The following is a 25,027-nucleotide window of genomic DNA, read 5'->3' as shown; positions in this document are numbered from 1 at the left end:
CTCACAGGAAAGGGGGTTTTCTCTCTGACTTCTCCCCCGTTTGCCTGGAATCAGGCAATGCATTAAAACTGGTCTTAAAGAAGATCAGGCAAGAAGAGGACTTGATTGCAGACATCTCATTTCCGTAGGAAATGGGGCTAAAAATAGGGAAGGAATGTAAAGGAGATTTCTTTTTCTTGATGCCCCCCCCCCCCCCCCCCCCATTCCCCAGCTGGGAATCAGCTTTTGTCCCAAAATCTGTTTATTGCCTTGCTGTTGTTTTCTGGGGCCCAGATGTAGCCTTGAGCCTGATTTTTGCCTTTGGAGAATCCGGAGCAGGGCTGTTTCCAGGGGCTGATGCACAAGGAAGACACACGTGATGGCAAGATGGCTTTCTGGGAGAGGTCTGCTGGCTCTCTGGGCTCTCCATGACAGTCTCTGTGCTATCCAGGGGCCTCCCTCCAGCCCTGATCCCGCTGGCAGCAGCTGTGATCCCAATAACCCTGTGGCTGGTTGAGTGCTGATGTCCCTGTAGGCACCAGGACGTTCCCTTTGGACACCTGATAGGGGCTATAAATACCAGGTGGGTTCATGTTCCCTCAAGCACCGAGTGGGCTGTGCCAAGTCACCCAGATGGTCAGGCTGAGACATCCCTGTGCCAGAGAAATGGCTGCAGCCTTTGGAGAAGGGGCTGAGTCCCTGATGTGGGTGCTTGAAGGCTCCACACCCTTGGCCAGGTCCCTTCTCCCAGCTTCGTTTTTTGCAGCACTGGTGTCACCTGGGATCTGCGTCCCACGGGTCAGAAGCGTTCTGGGGTCTGATGGAAAGAGTCAAGATGCTGCTCCAGGTGTTGCCAAGCTTGTTCCTTCTTCCCAGAATGCCCAAGGCACGTCCATGCCAGCTCCAGGTACTGCTCTGAGCTGTTACACGTTCCCTGCACACCTGGGTACCCCCTCACGCTGCTGCTTAACAGCCTGGTGGTGCTGCTGCCCCGAACACACAAAGTTTGGTTCCAGGCCTGGTGTGGAGTCCTTGCTCTTGGATATCCATGTGGATTTAGTGGCTGGTTTGTGCTGAGCCAGGATTCATTCCTCACCCTGCTTGTGGGACAGGGGGGAAGGCCGGGGCTAGGTCAGCTCCTCTTGTCTTTACTATCTTGTCTGGTGCACAAACATGGGGACAATTATGATTTCAGGCAGTGATTTGGGGCAGACAGCACTCTGGCTGTGTTGCTCTGGCTGGGGAGGTGTTGCACCCCTTCCCTCTTATAGACCCAGGGAAAGCCAGGAAGGTTTGGGATGGAAGGGACCTCACAGCCCATCCAGTGCCACCCCCTGCCAAGCACAGGGACACCTTCCACAGCGCAGGTGGCTCCGAGCCCCGTCCAACCGTGCCTTTGCCCCTTTGGCGGGGAGCACCTTTCCCTGTCCGGGAAGCGCTGTCCGGCGCTGCTGCCTGCGGGGAAACTGAGGCACAGCTCCCGAACCGCCTCCGGGACGGGATGACGATCGTCTCTGCTGGCCAGGGAGGAGGAGGAGGAGGAGGAGGAGGAGGAGGGCATCAGCCGGGCCCGCCCGGGGCTGAGCCCAGCCCGGCCCCCGGGGCGGAGCTGCCGGAGCAGCGCCCGGCGGAGCGGGGAGCGGCGGATCCCGGGGCAGCCCCGGCCCGGCTCCGGGATGAGCTTCCCGCGGCCCCTGCGCCGCTCCGTGAGCCTCAGCCCGGCCCGCACCCTGCGCCTCGTCGTGCTGGGACAGAGCGCCGTGGGCAAGACAGGTAGGACGGGGCTCCCCGGAATCCCCCCGGTGTCCTCCGCATCCCCCTGGCATCCCCCAGCACCTCTGTGGCATCTTCCTGCATCCCTCTGCTATGTCCTGGCACCCCTCTGGCATCCCCCCGGTATTGTCCCTCCCGGCCAGAGGGACCAACCTTCCCATGTCCCTTTGGAAGCCGGGACGAGGGACATTCTCCCGGTGCCCCCCCCAGCCCGTGGGGTTTAAGGGCACTGAGTTTCCTTCCCCTCGAGTTTCCCACATGGACACTTTGCACCGGGACTCGTTTCCCTTGCCCGAGGGGTCCCCGGTCTGCGTGGGGACCCGGGGTGGGTGGACATTCACTGACCAGGAGAACTTTCCTAAAAGCCGGGATTGGGTTTTCCCGGGTGTGAGGAGCTTGCTGCTCGTTCCCAGCGCCCACAGCAGCTGTGCGGAGCCTCCTCCGCAGTACCGGGCTGTTTTCCCTCGGGAAAACTCCCTTTCCCTGTGCCTCGTTCAGCGCCCTCCGTCTGTGCCTGCTGAGGTGGGGCTTTGGGATATTGTACTGGGAGCTCCCTTCTTCACCCCCTTCCTTCCTGGGGACCATCTCCTTCCCTGCTTCCCACTCCTCCATCCCGAGCTGTGAGCACTCAAAGGGAGCATAGGTGTCCCCGGCAGCACTTGGAGTGCCAGGACTGGGATCACAGGCAGGGAAAGATGTGGATTGCAGTGATTGCAGTGATCTACATTGCAGTGATCCATGATCCATGCAAAGCCTGGTAGGACACAGCTATGCTGCCGTGCCCTTGGGGACAGGGAATGTCCTGCTCCTCTGGAAAAGGGAAGGCACTGCAGCTGTGGCACCTGTGCCGGGCTGTTGGAGCTGCAGGAATTGTGTTTCCATGGACAGCAACCGGCATTAACGAAAAATCCTCATTCCCTGATTAAACTGAAGGCAGCAGCTCCCAGCTCTCCCTGAGCAAGGCTGGAGCACGGGATGGGGCTCAGCTCCTGGGTACCCAGAGCCCTGGGGGGGTCCCTGGAGGTGTTTGGCCCCAATGGAGCAGATGGTTTTATGGGATGTACAAAGCCCTTGGCTGACCCCCACCCCAAACACGTGTGTCTCCCTGCTGCTGGCCATCCCACCCAGCACACAGCAGCTTCCTGGCAGCTTTGGGCCCCTCCTGTGGGCAGGTGTGGGGGTTTTGTGCCTCCTCCTTAGGGTGGGATCGTGCTGAGGGTCTTTAAAAGTTCCTCCAGGTAGGGTTGGCTGTCAGCGCGTGTGCCTTGCAGCAGCGGGCTCTGTGACAGTGGGACAGTGACACGGGCCATGCAGTCAGGCCACAGGGGGGGTAATCCATCCGTGGCTCGTGCAGAGGAGAGCTGGAGCGTGCCAGGAACAGGGAGCAGCCCCCGGGAACAGCAGGCACGCAACCCCCTGAGTGTGTGCCTTCCCATCTGTGTCTCCTGGGCACTGTTCCACATGTCCTCCCCTGCCAGGGGACACCATGTCACCTTCCCCGGGGGCTGTAGCCCTGCTGCTGGGTCCTGCTGCCTGCCAGCCCCTGTGCTAGGGACAACACCTGTCCTGCTGTCCCTGCCCAGCTGGCAGGTGACATCTGAGGTGATGGATCAAGTGTGGGAGAGGTGAGGAAGGAGCCAAGAGCAACAGCATCATTGCTTCAGCTCCTGTGGGGAGGACAGGGGAAGCAGCTGTGTCCCCAAGGTGCTGGTGACATCTCTCCTGGCCAGGGTGTGAAGCAGGGAAGGCTGAAGGTGGATTTCATCCCCGAGCTGTCAAGCTCCCATCCTGGCAGAGCCCCACTCCGGAGCATTCCCAGGATGAGCTGCTACAACCATGGGATACAGAGCCAGGTTGGGAGAGTTGAGGGGTGGGAACAAGCAAAGGGCAAATCCCATGTGGGCAGCTGCAAAAGGGAAAGATAACCCTTGATTCTCAGCAAGAGTTTGGGCTTTTTTGGAGCAGTTTGGAAACCTTCAGGATCTGGTGAGCCGAGGTCCCAGACCCTCCGAGCAGGGGTGGGTTTGGGTGCAGCCGTGTGGTTTAAGGACCAGGGCTGTGTGAATCAGCAGTGGGGGCTGGAAATCCAGGCCAGCTGGGGCTTGTGCTCTCCTCTGCTGCTGCTGCCCAGCGTAAACTCTGCCATAATCCAGAGCAGAGCTCTGCCTGCAGCACGTGGAGTGAAGATGGATCGGTGCTGGGGCCGTTCCGCAGCGGCACAAACAGGGCAGCACGTGGGCACGTGCCTGGTGCTATCCCGAGGTGCCAGCCTGACTCTGTGGCAGGTGAATCACCCCTTGAGCCCCCACCCCACATTTAGAGCACAATTAACCCTTTCAGCTCCAAGGAAAGCCCTTCCCGAGGTGACTGATGTTCAGGATGGGGAGAAAAAGCTCCTTATAAGGCTGGGTGGCCACGGCTGCTCCGCCTGCGGCCGCTTCCCCCACTGGCAGCTCCCCTCGTGTTCCTGCGCTCCAGCCAATTTTTAATCAATCTAATTGGCTCCTCTTCCCACACCATGTGCTCCAGCTTTGGGTGGCTGCCTGACATATGACACACAATCAGGTGCTTTCTAGAGACCGAGCCTGCCTCGTCCCGCTCCCCACGATAGCTCCCTGTCCTCTTTGAAGGTGCCTGTAGGTGCCTCCTGCAGGATGCCTGGTTATCTCCTCAGAGCAGTTTGGCTAAATTACCTGCTTTTTTCTTCATATTCCTTCCCTGCTGTGCAGGTTTCAAACCCAGAGACAGACAGGGGGGGTGAGAGGATGGTGATGTCCCCGAAGAGGAGGCAAGCAGGTGTGAGAGGCAGGAGAAGTTCCTGCATCCCTTCCCCTTTCTGTGGTTATTTAAGTCTGGCCCATGTGGGGTGCCACATTCTTGGGATAAACACACAGATCCTGGTGGGCTTGATGTGGGTCTGTGAGGGCAGGCAGGACACCAGCAACATCTGCTGGTGGGCAGGTGAGGCAAACTGACCCTGGGTTGCAGAGGAAAGGGAGCTCCGAGTGTTGCTCCAGCTTGGTGTTGGCTTTTCATTCCCCCTTTTGTTTCTGGAGGGGTTTTCACCACATCCTGGTTCTGGTGAGGTTTATCCTTCTGTCACAGTCCTGGTCTGTTTTCCCTTCCTCCTCTGCCTCCTGGCTCTGTGCTCCTGCCTAGCTCTTTCGGGGTTTTCCCCCGCCCTGTTTTTTTCCCCTGTTCCACTAATTTCACTTTCCACTTCTGTTGCCTTTCCAAGCCAGCTCTCAGCCTCTCCACCACCTTTCACTCCCATCTCCATTATCATCATTAACACCTCAAAGGGCTCAAGCACCACTTCTCTCTCCAATCCTGCACTTTCTTCACCCTCCCAACCATGGCTTTGTCCAGAAATTCCCTCTCCAGGCATCAACACTGCATTTCCAAAGCAGCTTCCTTGGAAAGGAAAAAATGTTAGGGCCAAAGGCACCAGGGAGGATTTTGCCAGCAATTTGGGCTTGGCCTTGCTGGGCTCTGGTGCAGGGAGATGTGTAATCAGATGAGGGGGTTTAATTGCTTGAGCTGTGGCTGCTCCTACTGCTCCTTTGCCCTTGCAAGGAGGGAAGATGAGTCCAGAGGACTGACAACTCCAGCAGGGTTCGTTGTGTTTTTTTTCCAGCGCTGACCGTACGATTCATCACCAGGAGATTCATTGGAGACTATGACCCAACCCTAGGTAGGAAAACTCCTTTTCCTTGGGGCTGTCACCATGGCAGAGCCAACTCTGCCCCCAAATTCACCATATTCCCTCTTCTTCCTCCTCAACTAGACAGGCAGCTCATGGACATCCTGATACCTCCCTGGGTCCTGCATGCCTTTTCCCCTTTCTGGTCTGATTTAGGCAAAATCTATTTGGACAAGCCTTCAGATTGCACAGAGAAGTGCTGCAGGCTCAGCCATGGGGTTGTGGAATCATGTAGCATCATAGGATCACAGAATCATTTAGATTGGCAAAGACCTCTGGGACTCCAACCATCAAACCAGCAGTTCCTCCTCAGCTCCTTGAATTCCTTCCTTCCCAATCTGCTGGAAGGTGGCTTTTAAGGGACAGGAGGCATCTAAGCTCCTGGAGCCTGTGCTCTCCTGAATTCTAGGATTTTGTTGTTGTTTTTTTTTTTTTCTTGCATTTGGGTTGTTTTTTGAACACTGAAGCCATGTCTCTGCTGGAATGTCCCAGAAATATCCCCTCCTCCCTATCTCCTGTGGAGCCCCTCTCCCTCCCTTGTTGCTCCCCCACTTCGGTCACTGCTGCCCTCTCGGCCACCCACCCAGGTGACCGAAGCCACCTGGGCTGTGGCTGCTCCCTGGGGGCTCTCTCACACACCTTCCCTGTGTGTCCTGCCCAGAAATGATCTACAGGCACGTGGCTGTCATCGATGGGGAGATGGTGCACTTCGAGATCCTCGACACAGCCGGACAGGTGAGCTCAGCCGGGAAAACAACACGGAGCAGAGCAGCCTGCCAGGGAAGGCAGCCCCTCCTCTTCCACTGGGCTAATTCCTGATGTCAGGAACATCGTGGTGGTCACCTCAGGAAAAGGGTGTTTTGGTGAATTTATGTCTTACCTCAGTTACAGTGTAATATATTCCTCCATTCCCATTCCCTTCAGGTAAATATTCCCCCATTTCCATGCGGGGCATAGCTGTGCTTCCTGTGCCAGTGGAGCATCCTGGCAGCTCAAGGGAGCACTGATTCTCCCAATATCCATGTCAGGACAGGGCTGATGGCTGTCCCCACCTGCCACACTGCCTAAGCCACCCCATCTCTGCCCTGGGCTGCCGGTGCTGCTGTCCCTTTCCCCTCCTACAGCTCCAGAGGTGTTTCCTGGTGCTGCTTTTGTCTATTCAAGGGGTTTCCCTTCGAGGGAATTTTATTCCATTTCTCTTCATACACCCACATTCTCCTGTGGTGAGGGGGAAGGAGCCCCATCAGAGATCTGGGCCGGGAAAGCAATTTGGGGCTGCTCCTTTCTCAGCCTCCATGGGGACGGCGCCCTGGGGGTGTTCGCCGGGGTTGCATCCAGCAGCGCCAGCATTCCAGCGGTGCTGACGGGAGCCTGTGTGTGCCCCGGCAGGAGGAGGACTCCCTGCAGATCGAGGAGAAGATCAAGTGGGGCGATGGCTTTGCCGTGGTGTACTCGGTGACCGACCGCTGCAGCTTCGACGAGGTGATGCGGCTCTGCTTCCTCATCAACCACCTGCACGCCAGCCCCAAGCGCAGCGGCGGCAGCGCCGAGCAGCCCCCCGTGGTCATCGTGGGCAACAAGAAGGACCTGCAGTTCGACAGGATGGTGTCCACCGAGGACGGGGAGAACCTCTCCAAAGCCCTCAAGATTCCCTTCTACGAGATCTCCACGCGGGACAGCTACGAGGAGCCGGTGGCGGTGTTCAGCAGCCTCTACCAGGAGCTGCTCAGGCAAGGCCACTTCTCCCCGGGCTCCTTCAAGAGGAGGACAGTGTCCAAGCTCATGGAGAAGATTCCCAAAATGCAGGCCAGCTCCAGCCTGAACTCCGCGGGCAGGAGCCTCAGCTTTAACTCCTTCAGGGACTACATTCCTGAGTGAGCGCCCGGCTCACGCCCGGGATGGGGGCGGCTGCTGGGGCTGTGCCGGCTCTCTGGAGGGGAAGGGCAGGAGTGCAGAGGGTGGCACCGGGCTACAAAAGCCTCTGGGTTCTTCTTACAGGGGGCTTTGTGCCAGCAGGGAAGGTTTTCCTCATCCATCTGATCCCTTTGTTCCCTCCTCCCCCTCTGGCATAACTGAGGTGACTCAGTGGTGTTGGGACAGCCCTTGGAGGGAGGCTCAGCCGTGTTTTGGTGGGGCTCAGACCCAGCACAGGCACGTCTGGAGGGGCTTTCCCCCCACCCTGAGCTGGCTGGGTGTATCTGCACCCACCCAAATCCAGCACCCACCATGCTGGGTGACCCCGAGGGCTGTGCTGGCTCCCGGGCTGGCAGCAGCCATTCCCTGGGGATGGAGCCTGCTTCCCCAGCCTGGCTGCTGAGTGAAACCCCTGGCTCCTCCAACCCTTCCAGCCCATCCAGGCTGTGCTGATCCATCCATCCATCAGCATGGAGCTGATTCCAGAAACTGCTTGCAGGTCCCCCTCTGTCTGCTCATCAGCTGCCCTGTTTCCAGAGGGAAAACCACTGTGGCCTGAGGAATTGTTTTGCACAGGGATAGGGCAGGAAAGGTGTGGGAAGGAGCCAGGCTCGTGGCTCGTGTTCCTTCCCTCCCTCTGGGTGTTGGGGCTGTGTGGCTGCTCGGGGTGGCTGTGCTGGGACCCTGTGGTGTCACTCCCCTGTCCCCTCTGTTGTGACCGACCCCATTGTCTGCTGCCGTGTCCTGTGACAATAAAAGCCGAGTTCCCAACCGCCTGTGGCACTCCCAGGATAGGTTATTTCAGGGAGCTTAAGGAAAGGAGTGCATGGTGTGGGATCACCCTTAAATTAGGGCTGGGCATCCCTCTGGTCCTTCCCCTGAGCCCTGGCACCATGTGCCCTCCTGGCTCCCTCCACCCCTAAAAGGATTCCCTGGAGGATCACAGCCTGGGAAGCCACTTATCCCACCTCCCCAGGCTGCTCCAGAACCCAGCCAGGCACCCTTTGCCCTCCTACAGCTCCCAGAGGTGTTTCCTGGTGCTGCTTGTGTCTATCCAAGGGGTTTCAAGGATTCATTCTATTCCATTTCTCTTCATACACCCACATTCTCCTGTTGGGGGGAAAATGAGCCCCATCAAAGAGCTGGGCTGGGAAAGCAATTTGGGGCTGCTCCTTCTCAGCACCTTGATTAAAATCCCAATTTTATTGAATTAAATTGAATTTAGTGAATTAAAATTCGCTCAGGGCTCTCTGTATGGGCAGAGACCAAATGGGGCTAAAATGCCTCAGGGGGCTGGACAAGGTCGGGGGGGAGGTGTTGTTTGTTTATTTTTAGGGGGTTTATGGCATTCCCAAGGGAGTTGAACACTGGGAGCTGGGTTGGGAGTTTGTTTTCCAGCAGCTGGGGTGGGTGTTGCTGCCCTGGCTGGAGAAGAGCCACTTTGGGAAGTGCTGGGATGGGCAGAGAAGAGCTCAGGAGGGATTAAATCCCACTGGGACACTGAACACACACTTGAGCCTGACAAATGAAGGGTTTGGGTGCTCTCATTCCACGTTGCTCAGTTCCCAAATATCCCCAAGGCTGGTCCAAGGGGGATGGATTTAGCTGCTGGCTGCAGCCGGGCACGGCGGAATCCCGCAATATTCAGCAGGAATTATTGCAAGTGATGGATGAGACAGGAGCAGCTGATGAGCAGGAAGCCAGGCCAGCCCTGGAACAGCATCCCCAGAGCTCCTGGCAGTGGAGGGGATCGCTGTCCTGGAGTAACCCCGGCCCTTTTTTACATCCCAAGGAATCCAGAAGGCTCCGTGTGGTCGCTGCCACGGCCCCTCACCAGGGCTCCTGGCTCTGCCTGCTATAATTAGCACCAAACCTCATTAGGAGAGGCAGGGGCAGCTCTTCAGGACTGGTAATTGCTAATTACTGGAAGCCTCTAATGGCTCTCCAGGGGCAGTTTTCCCTCCCTTATAAAGGAAGGTCTTGAGGATGCAGCATTCATTGGGGTGGGGAGAGGTTTTTGTGGGGGGGATTCTGAGGGGCATAAATCCTAAATTCCTGTGCTGAGAGGTCTGCAGGGGCTGGGCAGGGGAGAAGGAGGAGGTGGAAGAACAAAAACAAGAAGAAAAAGAAGAGGAAGAAGATGAGGAAGAAGAGGAAGGTCTAAGCCTTACTTGGAGCAGAGCCTGGAGTTTCAGAGCCCTGGGCAGGTGAGTCCAAGCCAGATCCCTGGAAAGGAGGTGCCCAGAGCCTCCTTGGAGCCCCTTGGAGGCACCTGTGCTTCCATGGGGATGTGGGACCTGTAGCCTCCTTCCTGCCCAGCAGGGCAGTGCCCCTAAAACAACACTTCAGGGGGGTTTGGGAATGGAAGCTGGGAATGAGGACTGGGCTTTGGTTTGCCTTGGAGCCCTCCCAAAAAACCACAACTGTCCTTGGGGAGCACCAGGCCTGGGGGCTGCTGCTGAGAGCTCCCCCAGGGAACAGGGATGGATGGATCCGGGCTATCCCGTGCTGATCCCCTGGCTGGATGTTCCTGTGTGTGGCTGGCAGTGCCACCTCTCTGGGGACAGGTGAGTGTCCTGAGGGCTGTCCTGCACCTTTCCAGCCTGTGGTGGCTCAGCTCCACTGAGAGAAGCTGAAGAATTTTGGTCTCATCATTATCCAAACAGCATCTCCAGGGCCGGGATTGAATTTGGCAGCAGGCAGGCTGCAAATCTGCTCACCAGATTTCTGGGAAGCTTGGGAGAGGCAGATGAAGCAGAAAGGTCCTTTCCAAGAGCTCCCTCGCTGTGCTTGCCCCCAGCAGCTCCCTGGCACGCCAAGCCCCCCCTTTGTCCCTCCTGCCAAGGGGTTTCCTGGAAAACCAAAATCCTGGGCTGAGGTTGTGGGGTGCAGCTGCTCTCTCTTCACAGCCTCAGCTTTTATCATCAGTTATGCCTTGTTTTAATTTAAAAAATAGAGGTTTGGGGCTTTTTGAAGGCTTCTCTCGGAGGAGCAGCGCACGGGTCTGGCCTCACCGCAGCCCTGCTCCTGGGAGTGGTGGGGGCAGTGGAATTGCCAACAGCCCTTTCCAAGCAGGTGCTGCCTTCAGAGATCCCAAACCAGCAGCCTCACCCTCCTCTGAGGGATTTGAGCTTGGAGCAGGAACACTGAGGCTGTCTGGGTGCTTTAATTCCCTGGATTTAAGGTACCTGCGCTGGGTTTGGAGGTGCAGGGGGGTGAGTGCCCCATGAAGGGGGCTTTCCTCAGCACAGGGAGCTCCTCTCTGCCCAGATTAAAAATTTTACAGAATATTGTGCATTAGGAACTTGGGTTTGGTGTCCCCAAAATATCAGGCTTTGCCTGAAGGGACAAGGAGGGCAAAGGGCGCACAAGGGCTGTTTCCATCCCAAAACTGGCAGCTGGAGCTGGTGACTTTCCAGCTGCAAAATTATCCATCCATGGATTATCTCAGGTGCTCTAGGCTGTTCCTCAGCCCAAAATCTGCTGCTTCACATGAAACCCTCCTGAAAACCCAAATGGGCTGTGGATGGACTCAAGGAGCTCCCAAATCCAGGCATTGCTGGTTCAGGGCACACAGTTGGGATGGGAAGGGACAATGGTTCCAAGGGCTGATGCTGTTTATAAGGCCACGTTGTCAGTGCAAGTCCTGCTGCTCCTTTTTTCCTTTATAAACAGCTGTGGAGTTCATGGAAATCTGGGATTGCTTTCCAGGAGGAAATCTGGGCTGAGATTTTGGGAATTTAGGAACCAAATCACTCCTTTTACTTTTTTTTTTTTTTTTTTCCTTTTAAAGTGAGCTCAGCTCCAATAAGGAGCCCAAAGCTCTCTAAGGCACAGAGTATTCCAGCACAGCCAAAGGCTTTTGCTGGCCCTGAAAGGCAAGGCTGGGAACTGCAAGGGGAAGGAAAAGCCCAGGAGAACACCCACCATGGCACATCAGCTGGTTTATTCCCAGGATGGATTCTGAGGCTATCTTTTCCCTTTGGATAAACTCTGGGAGGGCAGGAAGGTGGGAAATCCATGTCCATCCATGCTGCCAGCTTCAGGGAATCCACTCTGCTTCATCACTTTTTTCTCTCAGCTTAGAGATATCATGGATAAATTGATAAAAATGACAGTTTGGTGCAGACTTTTGAGGGATTGTGGGATCCACCCCACAGGGAGAGTTTTGGGGTGAGGCTGCTCCCCACTGGGAGAAATGGAGAAGAAATGCCAGAATGGAGGAGGCACTTTGCTGCTCCCACCAGTTTTCATTTCCTCTTGGCCAACCCACACACTTTTCCTGTATTTTTTTAAATAATAATATTTAAGAAATCCCAAACCAGAAAACTCAGGAGGGTCTGGCTGGGAAGCTGTGGCTGTAATTGCTGGTGCTTAAAGGCTGTAGGAAAATATTGATGGAAAGGGCTGTGCCTTCCCAAGTGTAACCCCAGAAAAGGGGAAAATCCCTGTGGCTCTCTGTGCTCTCCCTTTTTCCAGCCAGCCCAAAAGGTGATGACAGAACTCTGGAAAGGAGTGTGATCCACAGGGTATGCAGTGATGGAAGCCTCTCTTAGGGGACAGTGATCCTAAATCCCAGTGGGAATAACCCTTAGCCCCTGTTTTCTGGGTGCTTCACCAAACAGCTCAGGTTCTCAAACTCTGGTTATGGATGCTGGTGAGTTAAATGTGTTCCCAGCCTTCCACTCCATCCCTCCCTGGGAATTGTCCACCCATTGTCCACATCCCACACAGCCCAGCAAACCTGGAGCCTTTGGCAAACCCCTCAATTCTGGAATGGTTTGGGTTGGAAGGGGCTTAAAGCCCATCCAGTTCCAACTCCCTGCCATGGGAAGGGACACCTGCCACCACATCAAGGTCCCTCAGCAACCCCGGAGCCTGGAAAGCCCCATTGGATAGAAAAAAGTGACCTCAAGGTCTTTTCAACCCTGAAAAATCATGAAGAGGGAAAAGATGCTCCATTCTACATAGGAGGAGATTTTAAAATGTTTTTAAAAAACCCCTCTGGAAGCAGAGGGGCAGGACACCCTTGTGGAATCCAGGGAGCCACCCCGAAATATTTTTTTTTCCCTGTGGCCAGTCAAGGCTAAGTGGTTTTTGTTGGCTGTGGGAGGAAGATGAAGGGAGGTTTCACTCTGCTCGTGGGAGCCAGTTCATGCTGAGATTTGTGATGGGCAGGAAAACTCAGAGATCCATTCCTCCTCCCAAAACCCAGGAGTTCTGAGAGGGTGGGAGCAGGCTCGGCCCAAACCCCCAGGCCACATGCAGAGTGGGGGGGCCCCAGATTTGGCCAAATACTGAGTTGTTGCAAGCTCCAGCAGGATTTTTCTCTGGGATTTGAGCTGCTTTTTAAGAAAAGGTTTTACAAACCACCCTCATTTCCTGCTGTCCCTCCTGGGCATGGCCCCCTGTCCCTGCTTATCCCACTGCACCCATGCCATTCCGGGTTTCCCTAATCCCACCTTGGGGGCCCCTCTGCCATTCCATGGATGTGATTTAATCTTGTGCCATGTGACAGAGCTTTGCCTTCAGCTGCTGCAGCCAAACAACCTCATCAGCTGCCCCCCTCCCAGCCCATTTCATGGTGGGAAAGAGGGAATTGCCAATCCTTGGGCAGCTTTTGGGTGCTCCTGCCACGTCCCTTTCTCTCTCTTGGGCAGAGCATTGAACCTTCCCGGTGTACCAGGATCCCAGACCATCCCAAAGATCCCTTTTTTCCCCTCCTCTGCCCTGTTTCTGCAGGTTTTGCAGCCAAACTGAGCTCTCTCTGAGGCACATGGATGGATCTATAAAGCCTCACAAGTAATTCCATCGGCTCCGGTGATGCTGTGGGTGAGCAGCTCTGAGCGAAAACAGGGTTTATTCACTTCTCCTCGTTCACCCTTTCCGGGTCATGGGGAGTGTTGAGCCCCTCAAGTGCCTCTAACACCCCTGGTGGAAGGAACACTCTTCATTCCTTATTTCTGTTTCAATTTTTCCCTTTATTTTATGTAGCTCTGGGGTCCCATGAGTCCATCACCTACAGCTTTGCCATAACCTCTCCTGACTCCATTCCCAGGGGATGCCCAGCCCATTTGAGATGAACCTCATGGTCTCCTGGCTCTTATCTGAGCTTTTTTCATCCTTTCTCCTTATCCTGGATCCACCTCCTCACCTGCTCTGGAGCTCCTTCTTGTCCTGATGCAATCCACCATTTTCCCCTCCATCCAACACTGGATATTGCCCCACCTGCAATGAAAAATTAATCCTGGAGAGGAAAGACCCCATCCATGGGCTTATTTGGGCCACAGATGATAATTTTCCTGGTGGATTTGGCTGTCCTGGGACTCTCCTGAAGTCTGAGGTGAGCAGAACTTTGGCCTTGGGATTGCTGGGGTTTTGCCTGGATGCAGGATGAGGTAACACTTTTAAATCCCAAGTTTTTTATGTCTTGGCAGCCAACAGGTTGTAATATCACTTGGAAAATCCAGGTATTCCCTGATCACCTGTAGATATGGTGAGATGACTGTGAATGGGGACTGGAGCATGGAAAAGTCAATGGAAATCTCAGATTTCCAGAGTTTTTGCACCAGTGGGGATTTCAAGTGTCCTGGGAAGTGGCTTCCCTGGGGTTCTGGGGGCAGGTACCACCCTCAGCTGCAGCCCTGGAGTTAATCTAAGGGAGGGTCCAGTGGCTCATGTGAAGTAGGAACAGGCACAGAATCCCCCAAAATTGGGTAGTAAAAACAACAAAAGCCAAAGCAGGAGAACAAGGAGGCTCAGCACTCCCAGGACTTCACGTGTGGATTCACAGGTGTGGAGTAAAGACTCAACCAGAGCCACTTTAGCAAGCTGGCAAAAAAAAAAAAAAACAACAACAAAAAACAAACAAAAAAAACCCCCCTTTAAAATTATTCCCCTATAGATAAAAGTCTTGAAAAGGGAACATTTTAGTGTCCTGCCCCTGCTGGGGATGCAGCCACCTGTGGCTACGTGCGGGCTGCAGGGGAGCGGGCGGGAGGGACAGAGGGAGGGAGGGAGGGAGCTTGGCTTAAGTAACGCTCCCGGGTTAGTCTGGATCAAGTTCCTTCGGCTCCACGGGTCTGAGACGCGGCCAGGAGGGAAAACTGCTCTGGGAAAGAGGAGGAAAACCTGCCTATGGTGGGAAAACCGCTGGGAAAAACATCGAGGACACTTCGGGGGCTGTGACAGCATCTCTGAACCTGCCTTTAGGTGAGGGGGTGATGGGGGTGTAGGGGTGGCTGTGCTGTGCCAGGGGAGGTGGCACCATTCCCAGCCTGCCATTGGGCAGTGGGATGGGGCCTGGGATGCAGGGACAAGCCAGTGCCACGCCATGAAGCTGTCCCCACAGTGACCCCTCACCTGGAGGAACAGCAGTGCCCATATTCCCTTGGGCTCAGCCAGCACCCCGACCCTGCCCACGGGTGGGTTTTGCTCTGTACATCATCCAAACGCTTTTCCAGGGAAGAGAGAGAGGAGATGGAAGGAGGGTGTTGCATCCCCTCCTTTCTCGACCCACCCTGGGATGTTTTCCTGCACCCCTGGCTGTTTGCTGCTGCTTCCAAACCGAGCAGGGAAGCGATGCCAAACCCCATGGAGCAGCGGAGGCTGGAGCACGGCCCCGATTCCCATTGTCCATGGCCCCATCTCCTCCCGGGCTCTGGGCCACGTGTGACACCTCCTCCTCCTCCTCCTCGATGTCACTGGGTGCTGCTGGCTGTGCCAAGGGGCTGAGCCCCTGGCTTTGGGGGCTGAGCCACCGTCACCGAGCCCAGCAGTGGGATTTGCTGTGGGGGAGGCTGTGGAAGGGACTCCCCTTACCTCGGGATCAGTGCAGAGAAAACAGAGTGGCAGCTTTCCCTCTTTTAAACTATTTTTAAAAATTCATTATTTATACATTATATTAATTAGTTTTTTGTGCATGCTTTTGGAGCTATCCCAGAGGATCTTTTGGAGCTGTCCCAGAGGGTTTTCTTTCCTGTGCCGCTGCAGGAGGGGACAGCAGCGGAGCCGCCGCATCCCTGCGATCTCACCATGCCCCTCTCCCGCCACACCGGCCAAATCCCGGAGTCCACCTGGACGCTGGGCTTCAGGGAGATGACGGAGCCGTGGAAAGGCGCCGTGGGCTGCCTCGGCGTGGCCGTCTTCTTCGCCATGACCATCGGCATCATCTCCTGGCAGGCGCTGGAGCAGCCGCCGGAGGAGTGGGTGCTGCGGGGCCGGGACGCGGGGATGCTGTGGGAGCGCGGCCGCGGGGCGCTGCTGCTGCGGGCGCTGCCGGCCGGGCGGCCCGTGCTGGCCATCGCCGTGGGCAGCGTGCCCGCCACCGAGCCCCCGCCGCCCCGCGACCGCTGCTGGCACGACGGCCGCCAGTTCTGCTACTCCTGGGAGGAGGACGCCGAGCTCCGGCTGTCCCTGGAGCCGCCGGCAGCCCCCGGAACCGAGTGCTACAGTGTCCGCTGGACCCCGCTGCGCCCCGACGTGACCCTGAAGGTAACGGGGACCTCTCCGGCCGGCTCCGAGCCCTTTGGGATCCAACAAGGGCGGCTCTGGCTTCATCCCATCATCCCTCAGCTCAGTTGTGGGGTTGCAGCGTGGCTGTGGTTCCCTGTCTTCCACATCCGGAAGGTGCCGGGTGGGGAAAACCTTTAGGATGCATCGTGCTCTGAAGCTGAGCCCCAAAATCCTGTGGCGGTGCCATACTGGTGACCCCGGGTGGGAGAGCTGTGTTTATATGGAGACAGAGTAAATACCCAGTGGAGATGACAATGCTGGCGAGAGCCTCGGGAAGGTCTCTTCCAGCACAGACACAATGGGCAGCTCCCGCGGGATGGGAATAATCCGTGTCCGCTGCTGCAAACATTTTTGGTACCATTCCCTGCTTTCTCCCTCAGTTAAATAAAAGCAGACTCTGGGAAGGAGCCTTAGGAGGGGAAGGAGACACGCTGTCAGAGCAGGGTGTCCAGTTGTGGGGAGCCCTCAGAACAGGGAGGGAAGCGGGATGGGATTCTCTGGGATGGAGGATTATTCCCCTTTAGCTATAAATCACCTGTTGGCATTCTGGGTGGGTGGAAGGTGTTGCCTGAGCACAAACCCTCGGTCTCCTTCACTGTCATTCGTGTGAGGCATTTGAGAAGATGAGTGAGACAGAACAGGCTTCCCCCCACTTGTTAAAAAAAAAACCCAAACCATTGGAAAATATGATCCAGCGAAATCTGAGTTCAGAACAGACTGTTTTCCCTCTTTCCCAGCTGGTGTAACGAGTTCAGCTGACACCTGGTACAGCTATTCCGAGCCTCCAGGGTTTCCACTTTAATAATTTACGTCTCCTCTCCCCACCCCTTGGAGAGACTTAACCTCTCTGCGCCCCCGAGCTCAGGACTCCAGGAGGCTCCGAAGCCCTGGGGTTGGGAATAAAGGTGGGGTGAGTTGAGTGGGGGGGTCTCTGGGTCCCCTCTGCCACCCCAGGCCCCCTTCATGGCCCCAGATCTCTGGGCTTTCGGGGAAGCCCATCCTGCCTGGGAAGTCACGAGGACGCTAAGTCCTGCTGATCCCTCGATTTGGCAGAAAGGGGAAAGTTTGAGGGGCTTTGAAGTGAAAACTGATGATTTCTGGCAGGAGGCGGGTCAAGGATGGGGATGTCCCCCATCCCAGGGCCCTGTCAGGCCCATGAGAAGTGCCCAAATCTCCAAACTGAGTCTCTTGAGGGAAATTCTTGTCATCAGCCCTTCAGAAAGAGGGAAGCTGTGCCTTGGGAGGGAGGATGTGTCACCTTCAGGGCACTGGTGCCATCAAGGTGAGGGCTCAAGATGGGGCTAAAAGCTTTCTGTGAGAGCTCAGCTGGGGACAGCTGCACTTGCTGATTCACTCCAGAAACTCTGAGAAGGCAGCTGGAGAGCTTAATGTGGTTTTTAAGTAAAGCAGAGGAAAAAAAAAAGAGAAAAACAGAGAAAAAAACCACTGAACGAAAAATACCAAACAAATAAAAAACCTGACCAAACCAAAAAAACCTGACCAAACCAAAAAACCCAACCAAACCAGAAAAACCCCAAACAAACCAACAAACCAAAATACATAGATTTTCCAACTGGGATTCTGAAAGTGCCCTCAGTGCATTTTAAAGCTGTTTCCTTGAATTTCCCCCTCCTCCACAGGCACTCACCCCTGCAGAGTCTCTTTACTCACACCTTTGCAGCATCTTTTCACCTGCGACTCAGAGGTGTTTGATAACTGTGGTGGAGTGCAGAAGTGTGATTGTCGTGGCAGTTTGGTTTTATTTGTGCTCCTCCAGCAAAAACTGGCAGGCTTCGGGAAGCACGTCTTGCTTTTCCTTTGTTTTTTAAATGAAACCATAATTTTATGCTGTAAAAGGGACACCTGCCACTAGCACAGTTTGCTCCAAGTCTGCCTTTCCTGCTCCCCCTGAGTATTCCTCACTCTTTGATGATGCTTTCCTGGCTGCAGGACTGTTTTTCCATGGCCAACGTCTCCTGGTATGGAGGGCCAAGCATCCGTGCCCAGCGCTGGCCCCTCAACGGAGCCGAGAGCCCCGCGCAGCCCTTGGTGAGCAGCGACCTCAGCACAAATCCCGACGGCTTCGGGCCCCTCCTGGAGAGGTACTTCCTGGGATCCACAGGTAACCACCTCCTTCCCTGGCCAGGGCCCCACAGCTTCATCCCTGTGCTTCTCTGCCCCTCTCCTCACCTCTAAAGCAGCTGGTTTAAGAGTAGTGCAGATGTCTCCAGGGATAAAATATCCTGCAAATGTAGCAGCAACAGGTCATGTGGGATGGATCCCACACTGCCTCATCCCCTTGGGAAAGCTGGGTGCCTGAGGATGGGGTGGCCCAAGTCACTCCTGGGACATTCCGTGCTCTCGGTGCGCCTGGTTTCTTTTTAAGCCCAGATCTGTGCCCATTGCTGCATCCCCAGCTCCACTCGAGCGGCTTCGTGGCTCCCTGAGGTCGCTGTGGGATGCTGGATTCAGGCAGGAGTTCAGCTGCTGGTGTCATTTTTTGGGGTATATTTGGATTATATTCTGCAGAACACCAAAATTCAGGTATTATCCCAAATTAATCCAATTGACCTGCAGCTGCCTTGCACTGCTGAATGCCGAGCAAAATGGCCGGGAAAGGGAGAAATCCAGCCCTTGAAAGGCATTTTGGACTCTACAAGGGAATAGCGGGAGCAGGGTGGGGATGGTTGGCATGGTGGGATCTGTGGTGGCATCAGCCCAGGAGGCCTTGGCAGCAGTCAGGCTCTGCTCATCCCTGTGGCTCCTAGGACCGGGAGCAGCCGTGCGCTTGCCGAGACACCGTTTTCCCACTTTCCCCCCAAAGGAGTGACGGTGACAGTGGCTCCTGATGTGTCCCTGCTCCTGTCTCTGGAGAGCCACCGGCAGTTCTGCCTGGAGACGCCGGCGGGGCGAGCGGAGCCCCTGCACTACCAGCTCTGTGTCAGCGCCGACGTGGCGGCCGCCCGCCGGCACACGGCCAGCGCTCCGGCGGGAGCGGCTCGGACACCGCCGGACACTGCGCTCCTGGGGTGAGCACTCCTTCTCCACACCGTGGGAACCCTTCCAAGTGTCCTGCTCGCTCTCCCAAGCACCTCATGAGGGATTTCCCACCCTGCAGGTCTCCAATCTGGCGCTACCACGGCCCAGAGGGTTCTGCCGCCAAAATCAAGCGAGGCCTGAGGTCGCTGGTGAGGAGGCTGAAGCGGCATCGCCTTCAGGAGGGCGTCGTGGCCCTGGGGGAGCGCGGCACCGCCGTCCTTGCCGCCGCGGTACAGCCACCCTGCCACCCTCTGAGGGCACGTGGGGAGCGTGGTGCTCCTCTCCCACAAAGCCCTTATTGCCGCCCTTCCCACCCGCAGGACCTGGTGCCCTCGGGGCGCAGGAAGAGGCAGGCCCCGGCGCTGGTGGAACCTCTGGAGCTCTCCATCACGCTGTCCCCGTACGCTGGCGTCACCTCCCCGCTCTTCCTGCGCTCCCTGCGCGGCGGCGAGGCCGCGGGATATTGGCTCAGCCGCCAGCCCCGACCTGGGGCCAGCTCGGTATGGGACCCCCTCAGCCCCCAAAACAAAATTAACGCTGAATAAACCCCCTCAGGTTTATTATTTTATCAAGGGTCACAGCCCGATCCCACTGTGCTGGGACAGCAGTGCTGGGGGAAGCAGCGTCCCTCCTCTTCCTACAGAAGCAGCTTTAAAATTTCCACTTCTAGTGTTGAGAAGATTCCCCAGCTCCAATTTTTGTGGTCATTTTAACGATCCCTTTGCTACCAGCTCAGGGATTTTCAAGGGGGTTGAGGGAGAGTTTCACCTTGATGCACTGCACCATGACAGTGCAGCATGGGATGGGAGCAGCACGGCATCCCCCAAGGAATCAGTGGGACATTCTATGGATCTGACAGGGATTTCCTTCCTCCCTCTCCACAGATCCCGCTGCTGACCACCTGGAAGGGGCAGCTCTGCGCCCGCCTGAACGTCACCAGTGAGGCAGCGCTGGGCTGGTACCTGGCTCGTGCCCGGCGCCTGCGGCAGGCACTGGGGGCCACCTACGTGGCCTTCGAAGGAGTGGAGGGCAATTCCTTCCTGGAGCAGGATGTCCCTGCTCCTGCTGAGCTGGAGGGTGATGGATACACTGAGGCGCTGGCGGCGGCGCTGGTGACGCTGGGCAATGGCACCGTCATCAGCGCCGGGAGCAGGTGGGAACCAGGGAGAGGCCTCGCTGGAGCTGATGGGCACAAGAGCTTGCTGGGGGATGGTGGAACTGGTGCTTGGAATTCGTTCTTGGTATTCCCACATGTTTCTTGGCACCCAGGGAAGTGAAGGGGTGAGGAAGTGGGCTAGGGCAGCATGTTGGAGTCAACAATCCTTGTGGGATGTGAGGATGGTACAGCCCTGGCACAAGGTGCCCAGAGAAGCTGTGTCTGCCCCATCCCTGGAAGTGTCCAAGGCCAGCTTGGATGGGGCTTGGAGCAACCTGGGATAATGGAAGGTGTCCCTGCCCATAGCAGGGATGGGAATGGATGGCTTTAATGTCTCTACCCACCCAAACCATTCTGGGACTATAATCTGGCTCCAGTGACTCCTAAGCCAGCTGGGCATTGTGGAATTTCACCTTGAAAGGTTTGTGCTGTTTCTCCAGATCCAGTCACCTCCCGCTGTTTGTCCAGATGAGCCCCCTGCGCTCTGACTGGAGCCACGCTGGGCTGAAGGGGCTCATCCCCTCTGTGCTGCACTACAGCCTGCTGGGCTACAACTTCTTCATCCCTGATGCAGTAGGTAAGGATTGATTTTCCATTTTTTTTCCAATTTCTGGCTTCTCTGCAGTGAATTTTGCAGCCTTTTTCCAGGCACAGGAGGTACATTAGCACCTTAGGTGTGCTATGGGAAGGCTTGGAGCATTTTTCTCCCCCATTTTCTGTTGTGCTGGCTTGATTGGGATGAATGTTACCAGGGGAAAAAAGTGAGGAACAAAAGAATATGCTGTAAATATTGCCAGGCAGCTCCAGCAGCAGCTGGGTCTCTGGGGATGCCCTTCCCAGAGTTCCACCACAGCCCACCCCTGTGGGGCTTGGCTTGGGCTAAATCCCACCTGGCACAGGCAGGATCTGCATCCCCAGGCTCCTGGCTGGGGAATGGATTAAATCCATTTGATTTAAATTTATTTAAATGCATTGAAAATAGTTATGGATCCATTGGATTTCAATGGATTTAAATACATTGATAATAGATACCCAGGCAGCTCGGCTCCAAGTCTGTATTTCTGCTCCAAAGCAAAATGGCTGCAGAAATCCTGAAACAAAAGCATTATAAAATGGCAAGAAACAACCTTTAATTAGGGACAAGTGGATCCATTTCCCTTTTTCTTGGAGCCGATGGAGTTAGTTGTGGTTAAAACATGCCCTGAGTGTGCAGGGGCTGTGCATAAGTGTCAAACATGGAGAGCTGAGCTAAACAACAGCCCTGAAACAGGAGTTGAGAGCAATATTTCAATTTGGCCTCTATTTTTAGCTTGTTTTCCTTAGAAAATGAGGCTCAAGCAATCCCAGCATGGGAGTTTGCTTCCCAAAGAGGTGCTGGAGCTCTTGGCTTGCGTGGATGGGAGCACAGATCCTCCTGCGCGGAGAGAGCTGGGCAGGAGGTTGTGTCCCAACAGCCTGGGGGCTGCAAGAGCTGGGAAAAGCCTCTGGAGGAAACAGGAATTTGTGGATGGCTGGGTGAGCCCTCTGTGCTGGGGGATTTGTGCCATTTCCAGGGAAGCTGTGCCAGGTTTTCAGAGCGATGGTGACGCTGTAGGCACTGGGAGGAGCTCTGAGGTTTCCCCAGAACCTTTCCATGCCATGGGAGGCCCTCACTCCAGCCCCATGTTCCTGCAGGAGGGAGCGAGGCTGGAGCCACGCCAGGGGACCAGGAGCTGTTTGTGAGGTGGCTGCAGGTTGTGACATTCCTGCCCGTGATGGCCTTTGGGACCCCGCCCTGGCTCTGCTGTGACACCTGGGTACGTGTCCCACTCCGGGATTCTGACATGGCCAATGCCCCCAAAAGCCATGGAAGGCCTGGCAGGGATCTCCTGCCAGCTGCTGTCCCCAGTCTCCCACTGAAGTGGGAATAAATCCGTTATCAGTGGGTTTAGATTCAAGCACCAATGGGTTTAAATCCAATGGATTTGTGTCCGTTACCAATGGATTTAATTATATTTCAATTAAATAGATTCATATGCATTATCAGTGGAATTTAAATCAAATTCATTAAGATCCTTTATTATTGGATGTAAATCTATTTAAATACAATTAATTACTATCCATTATCAAGAGATATACATGCATTTCAATCATGGGTTTATATGCACTGTCAATGGATTTAAATTTGCTTAAATCCAATGGACTGAAATTTATTATCAATTGGTTTCAATCTATTTAAATCCAATGGGTTTATATTCATTATCAATAGACTTCAATCCATTTATATCAAATTGATTCATGTTCAACATAAATCAACTGAAATCAATTTAAATCTAATAGATTCATATCTATTATCAATGTATTTAAATCCACTGAAAACCAGTGGATCCATAACTATTTTCAATGCATTTAAATAAATTTAAATCAAATGGATTTCAATTCATTAACAACAGATTTAAATTTATTCAAATCCAATGTGTTCATATCTGCTATCAATAGATTTAAGTCCAGCCGACTTATAACAATTACCAATGGATTTAAATACATGTAAGTCCAATTGTTTTAAGTCCATTATCAATGGATTTAAATGTATTACCAATTGATTTATATGCAAATCAATTAATATCCAAATATATCTAATATATCCAATTAATCCAATTAATATCCAATATCAACCCCATTTGCACCATAACTTGATCAGGACATTCCAATTCAGTAATTTCTCTTCCCAAGGGAACACACGTTTTACTTTTTAATTATTAAATTAAATTTTCAATTATTTATTTTTGGGAGTTTTCCCTGCTTTCCCTGCTTTGCTGTTTCCTGAACATTGGGCTCCTCATGGATTTGTCCCCCACCTGCAGGTCCTGAATCTGACCCGCCAGTGCATCCAGAGGCACCGGGACTTTGTCGTGCCCCTGCTCCTAAAATACAGTGAGGAGTGGCAGAGTTTGGGATACCCCATCTTCCGTCCTGCCTGGTGGCTCAGCCCCACAGATCCCGTTGCATTCACCATAGAGGATGAGTTCCTTATTGGAGATGAGGTGGGAATTCTGCATTATTCCTGTAAATTCAGCTCTGCCCAAGTACAAATCAGGACTTGGATTTGAGCAGATTTAAATCCAAGCCAAAGCAGCTGAGTTTTGTGGATTTTGGGGTTTTTGCTCTTTGGAAAAGCTTGGCTTTCCTCATGAAACTCTTATTTAGGGTCCCAAAACCTTCTTTCAGCTTTGGAAGTGAAATGATTTAGCAGGAATAGAGTCTCAGAATGTTAAGAAATGCTTTTGGGAACTGCTTTTCCCATGAAACAAGGGGGAAAATTGCTCCCTGAAGGTGGGATTGCATTGGCTCTATCACTGGGGATTTTTTGTTCTGGTTTTCAAAAATATAAACTGGACGGAATCTTGGGGCAGCTGCAGGCAGGGATGATCCCAGACCCAGCCAAAGGAATGCCACTGCACTGCATTAATGCTTCTAAACTGACAGAAGGCAGGGATAGATGGGATTGGGAAGAAATTCCCAGTGATGGTGCTGAGGCCCTGGCACAGGATGTCCACAGAAGCTGTGGCTGCCCCATCCCTGGAAGTGTCCAAGGTCAGGCTGGACAGGGCTTGGAGCAACCTGGGCTAGGGGAAGGTGTCCCTGCCCATGGCAGGGGGTGGGACTGGATGTTTTTTAAGGTCTCCTCCCACCCAAACCATTCCAGGATTCCCTGATGACCATCTCATCCCAACACACGCATCCTGGCTGATCCTCCCTCTGCTGAAGTTCTTTTTTCTTTCTTTTCCTTCTCTCTGCAGGTCCTGGTGGCTCCAATAACAGAAAAGGGACAAACGTGGAGGGACATCTACCTGCCAGGAGAGGGGCACCTGTGGCTGGACACCAACACTGCCCGAGTGTTTGATGGTGGCACCACGCTCAGGAATTACTCTGCCAGCCTGGCCGAGGTGCCAGTGTTTGTAAAGACCTCCTGAATCCAGGCTCTGGGACAGAGACCTCCAGGGGCAGCACTCCCCTCAGACCTCCAGCCTCTTTGCACTTTTCCCAGATCCTTTTTTTGGTTTTGTTTTGTTTTTTACTTGAGCAGAACTTGTCTGAATTTTCTAACTTGTTGTTACCCTAAAGTAGTGGCTCTGCCACCAACATCCATCCACACTGAATGCTGCATTTTTTCCAGGGTTTTCCTGGTGAAATATTTGTGTGTGTATGTTCAGGTGGGAATGTCCAGCATTTCCAGGTCCCTGGCACCATGCTCAGAGAGGCAGGGAGAGGATTTTCCAGGAGACAAACAACCAGCAGCTTATACCTGAGGAAAAGTTTTGTATTTAATGAAAAAAATTAAATCTAGGGGAAAACTACCAGGGTGGTTTTGGTGCTGTGTGTGGCCACCTCCTGTGCTGAGCAGTGCTTCTCCACCTGAGGCTGTGTGTGGTTTCCAGGTAGTAAAAGCCCATTTTCTGAGTATATTTGGGAAAATGAGTGAATTCCAGGTGTACTTGAAGCAGGTTTCTGTGGAAGAAAAATAAACTTGATCAAGCAGAGGAGTGGCTCTACCAGAGCATGATGTGGATATCAAGGGTCCTTGCCCACCTCCTGTGTGCCCAGGCTCCTGCTTTTCACCATTTGTTGAATTTTATGGCTTTTTTCCAATTATTTCTTGCAGTGCAAGAGGGATCCAGTGTGACCAGGCTCCTTCCATCCAGCAGAGAATGTATCCATAGGCAAAATCCACATTGCTGAATATGCATCTAGGGGGATGATCAGCTATGCTGACAACCCAGATTGGAGATCAGTGGGACATTGCAGGTTAGTGGGGTGATTCCAAAGGCTGGCATTTGGGGACAGGGGCTGGATGACAGCTAGGAGGGAAGTTTAGGGCGAGTTTTGGTCCTGGAGCTGGGCTTGGGCACCTCCAGCACTCATTTGTATCAGCCACACCGTGGGTTTTTGGGGAAAATATTCCTGTATGG

At 54.3% G+C, this 25,027-nt stretch overlaps 2 protein-coding genes across 2 annotated transcripts; both read left to right on the top strand.

The window, feature by feature from the left end:
• Nucleotides 1–1,533: 1,533 nt before the first annotated feature.
• On the top strand, nucleotides 1,534–8,145 carry LOC129122070 (ras-related and estrogen-regulated growth inhibitor-like). Its single transcript, XM_054635656.2, has 4 exons — nucleotides 1,534–1,752; nucleotides 5,390–5,446; nucleotides 6,117–6,190; nucleotides 6,845–8,145. The coding sequence occupies exons 1-4, from the start codon at nucleotides 1,656–1,658 to the stop codon at nucleotides 7,331–7,333; spliced, it is 717 nt and encodes a 238-aa protein (XP_054491631.1). The 5' UTR covers nucleotides 1,534–1,655; the 3' UTR covers nucleotides 7,334–8,145.
• Nucleotides 8,146–14,420: 6,275 nt separating this feature from the next.
• Nucleotides 14,421–24,768, top strand: LOC129122237 (SITS-binding protein-like). The gene is made up of 11 exons (XM_077179395.1): nucleotides 14,421–14,581; nucleotides 15,362–15,862; nucleotides 17,834–18,005; nucleotides 18,708–18,912; nucleotides 19,002–19,152; nucleotides 19,243–19,422; nucleotides 19,807–20,075; nucleotides 20,519–20,655; nucleotides 21,753–21,874; nucleotides 22,922–23,101; nucleotides 23,858–24,768. The coding sequence occupies exons 2-11, from the start codon at nucleotides 15,404–15,406 to the stop codon at nucleotides 24,029–24,031; spliced, it is 2,049 nt and encodes a 682-aa protein (XP_077035510.1). The 5' UTR covers nucleotides 14,421–14,581; nucleotides 15,362–15,403; the 3' UTR covers nucleotides 24,032–24,768.
• The last annotated feature ends 259 nt before the right edge of the window (nucleotides 24,769–25,027 follow it).

Source organism: Agelaius phoeniceus, chromosome 6, assembly GCF_051311805.1.
Source record: "Agelaius phoeniceus isolate bAgePho1 chromosome 6, bAgePho1.hap1, whole genome shotgun sequence".
NCBI classification, from domain to species: Eukaryota; Metazoa; Chordata; class Aves; order Passeriformes; family Icteridae; genus Agelaius; species Agelaius phoeniceus.
This window is presented reverse-complemented; position numbering and strand designations above follow the sequence as displayed.

Excerpts from the sequence above, each read along its gene's own strand:
- LOC129122070 (XM_054635656.2), top strand. The coding sequence starts at position 1,656 with ATGAGCTTCCCGCGGCCCCTGCGCCGCTCCGTGAGCCTCAGCCCGGCC. Across the intron at positions 1,753-5,389 it reads GAGCGCCGTGGGCAAGACAG|CGCTGACCGTACGATTCATC; the intron begins GTAGGACGGGGC and ends TTTTTTTTCCAG. Across the intron at positions 5,447-6,116 it reads AGACTATGACCCAACCCTAG|AAATGATCTACAGGCACGTG; the intron begins GTAGGAAAACTC and ends TGTCCTGCCCAG.
- LOC129122237 (XM_077179395.1), top strand. The coding sequence starts at position 15,404 with ATGCCCCTCTCCCGCCACACCGGCCAAATCCCGGAGTCCACCTGGACG. Across the intron at positions 15,863-17,833 it reads GCCCCGACGTGACCCTGAAG|GACTGTTTTTCCATGGCCAA; the intron begins GTAACGGGGACC and ends TCCTGGCTGCAG. Across the intron at positions 20,076-20,518 it reads GTCATCAGCGCCGGGAGCAG|ATCCAGTCACCTCCCGCTGT; the intron begins GTGGGAACCAGG and ends CTGTTTCTCCAG.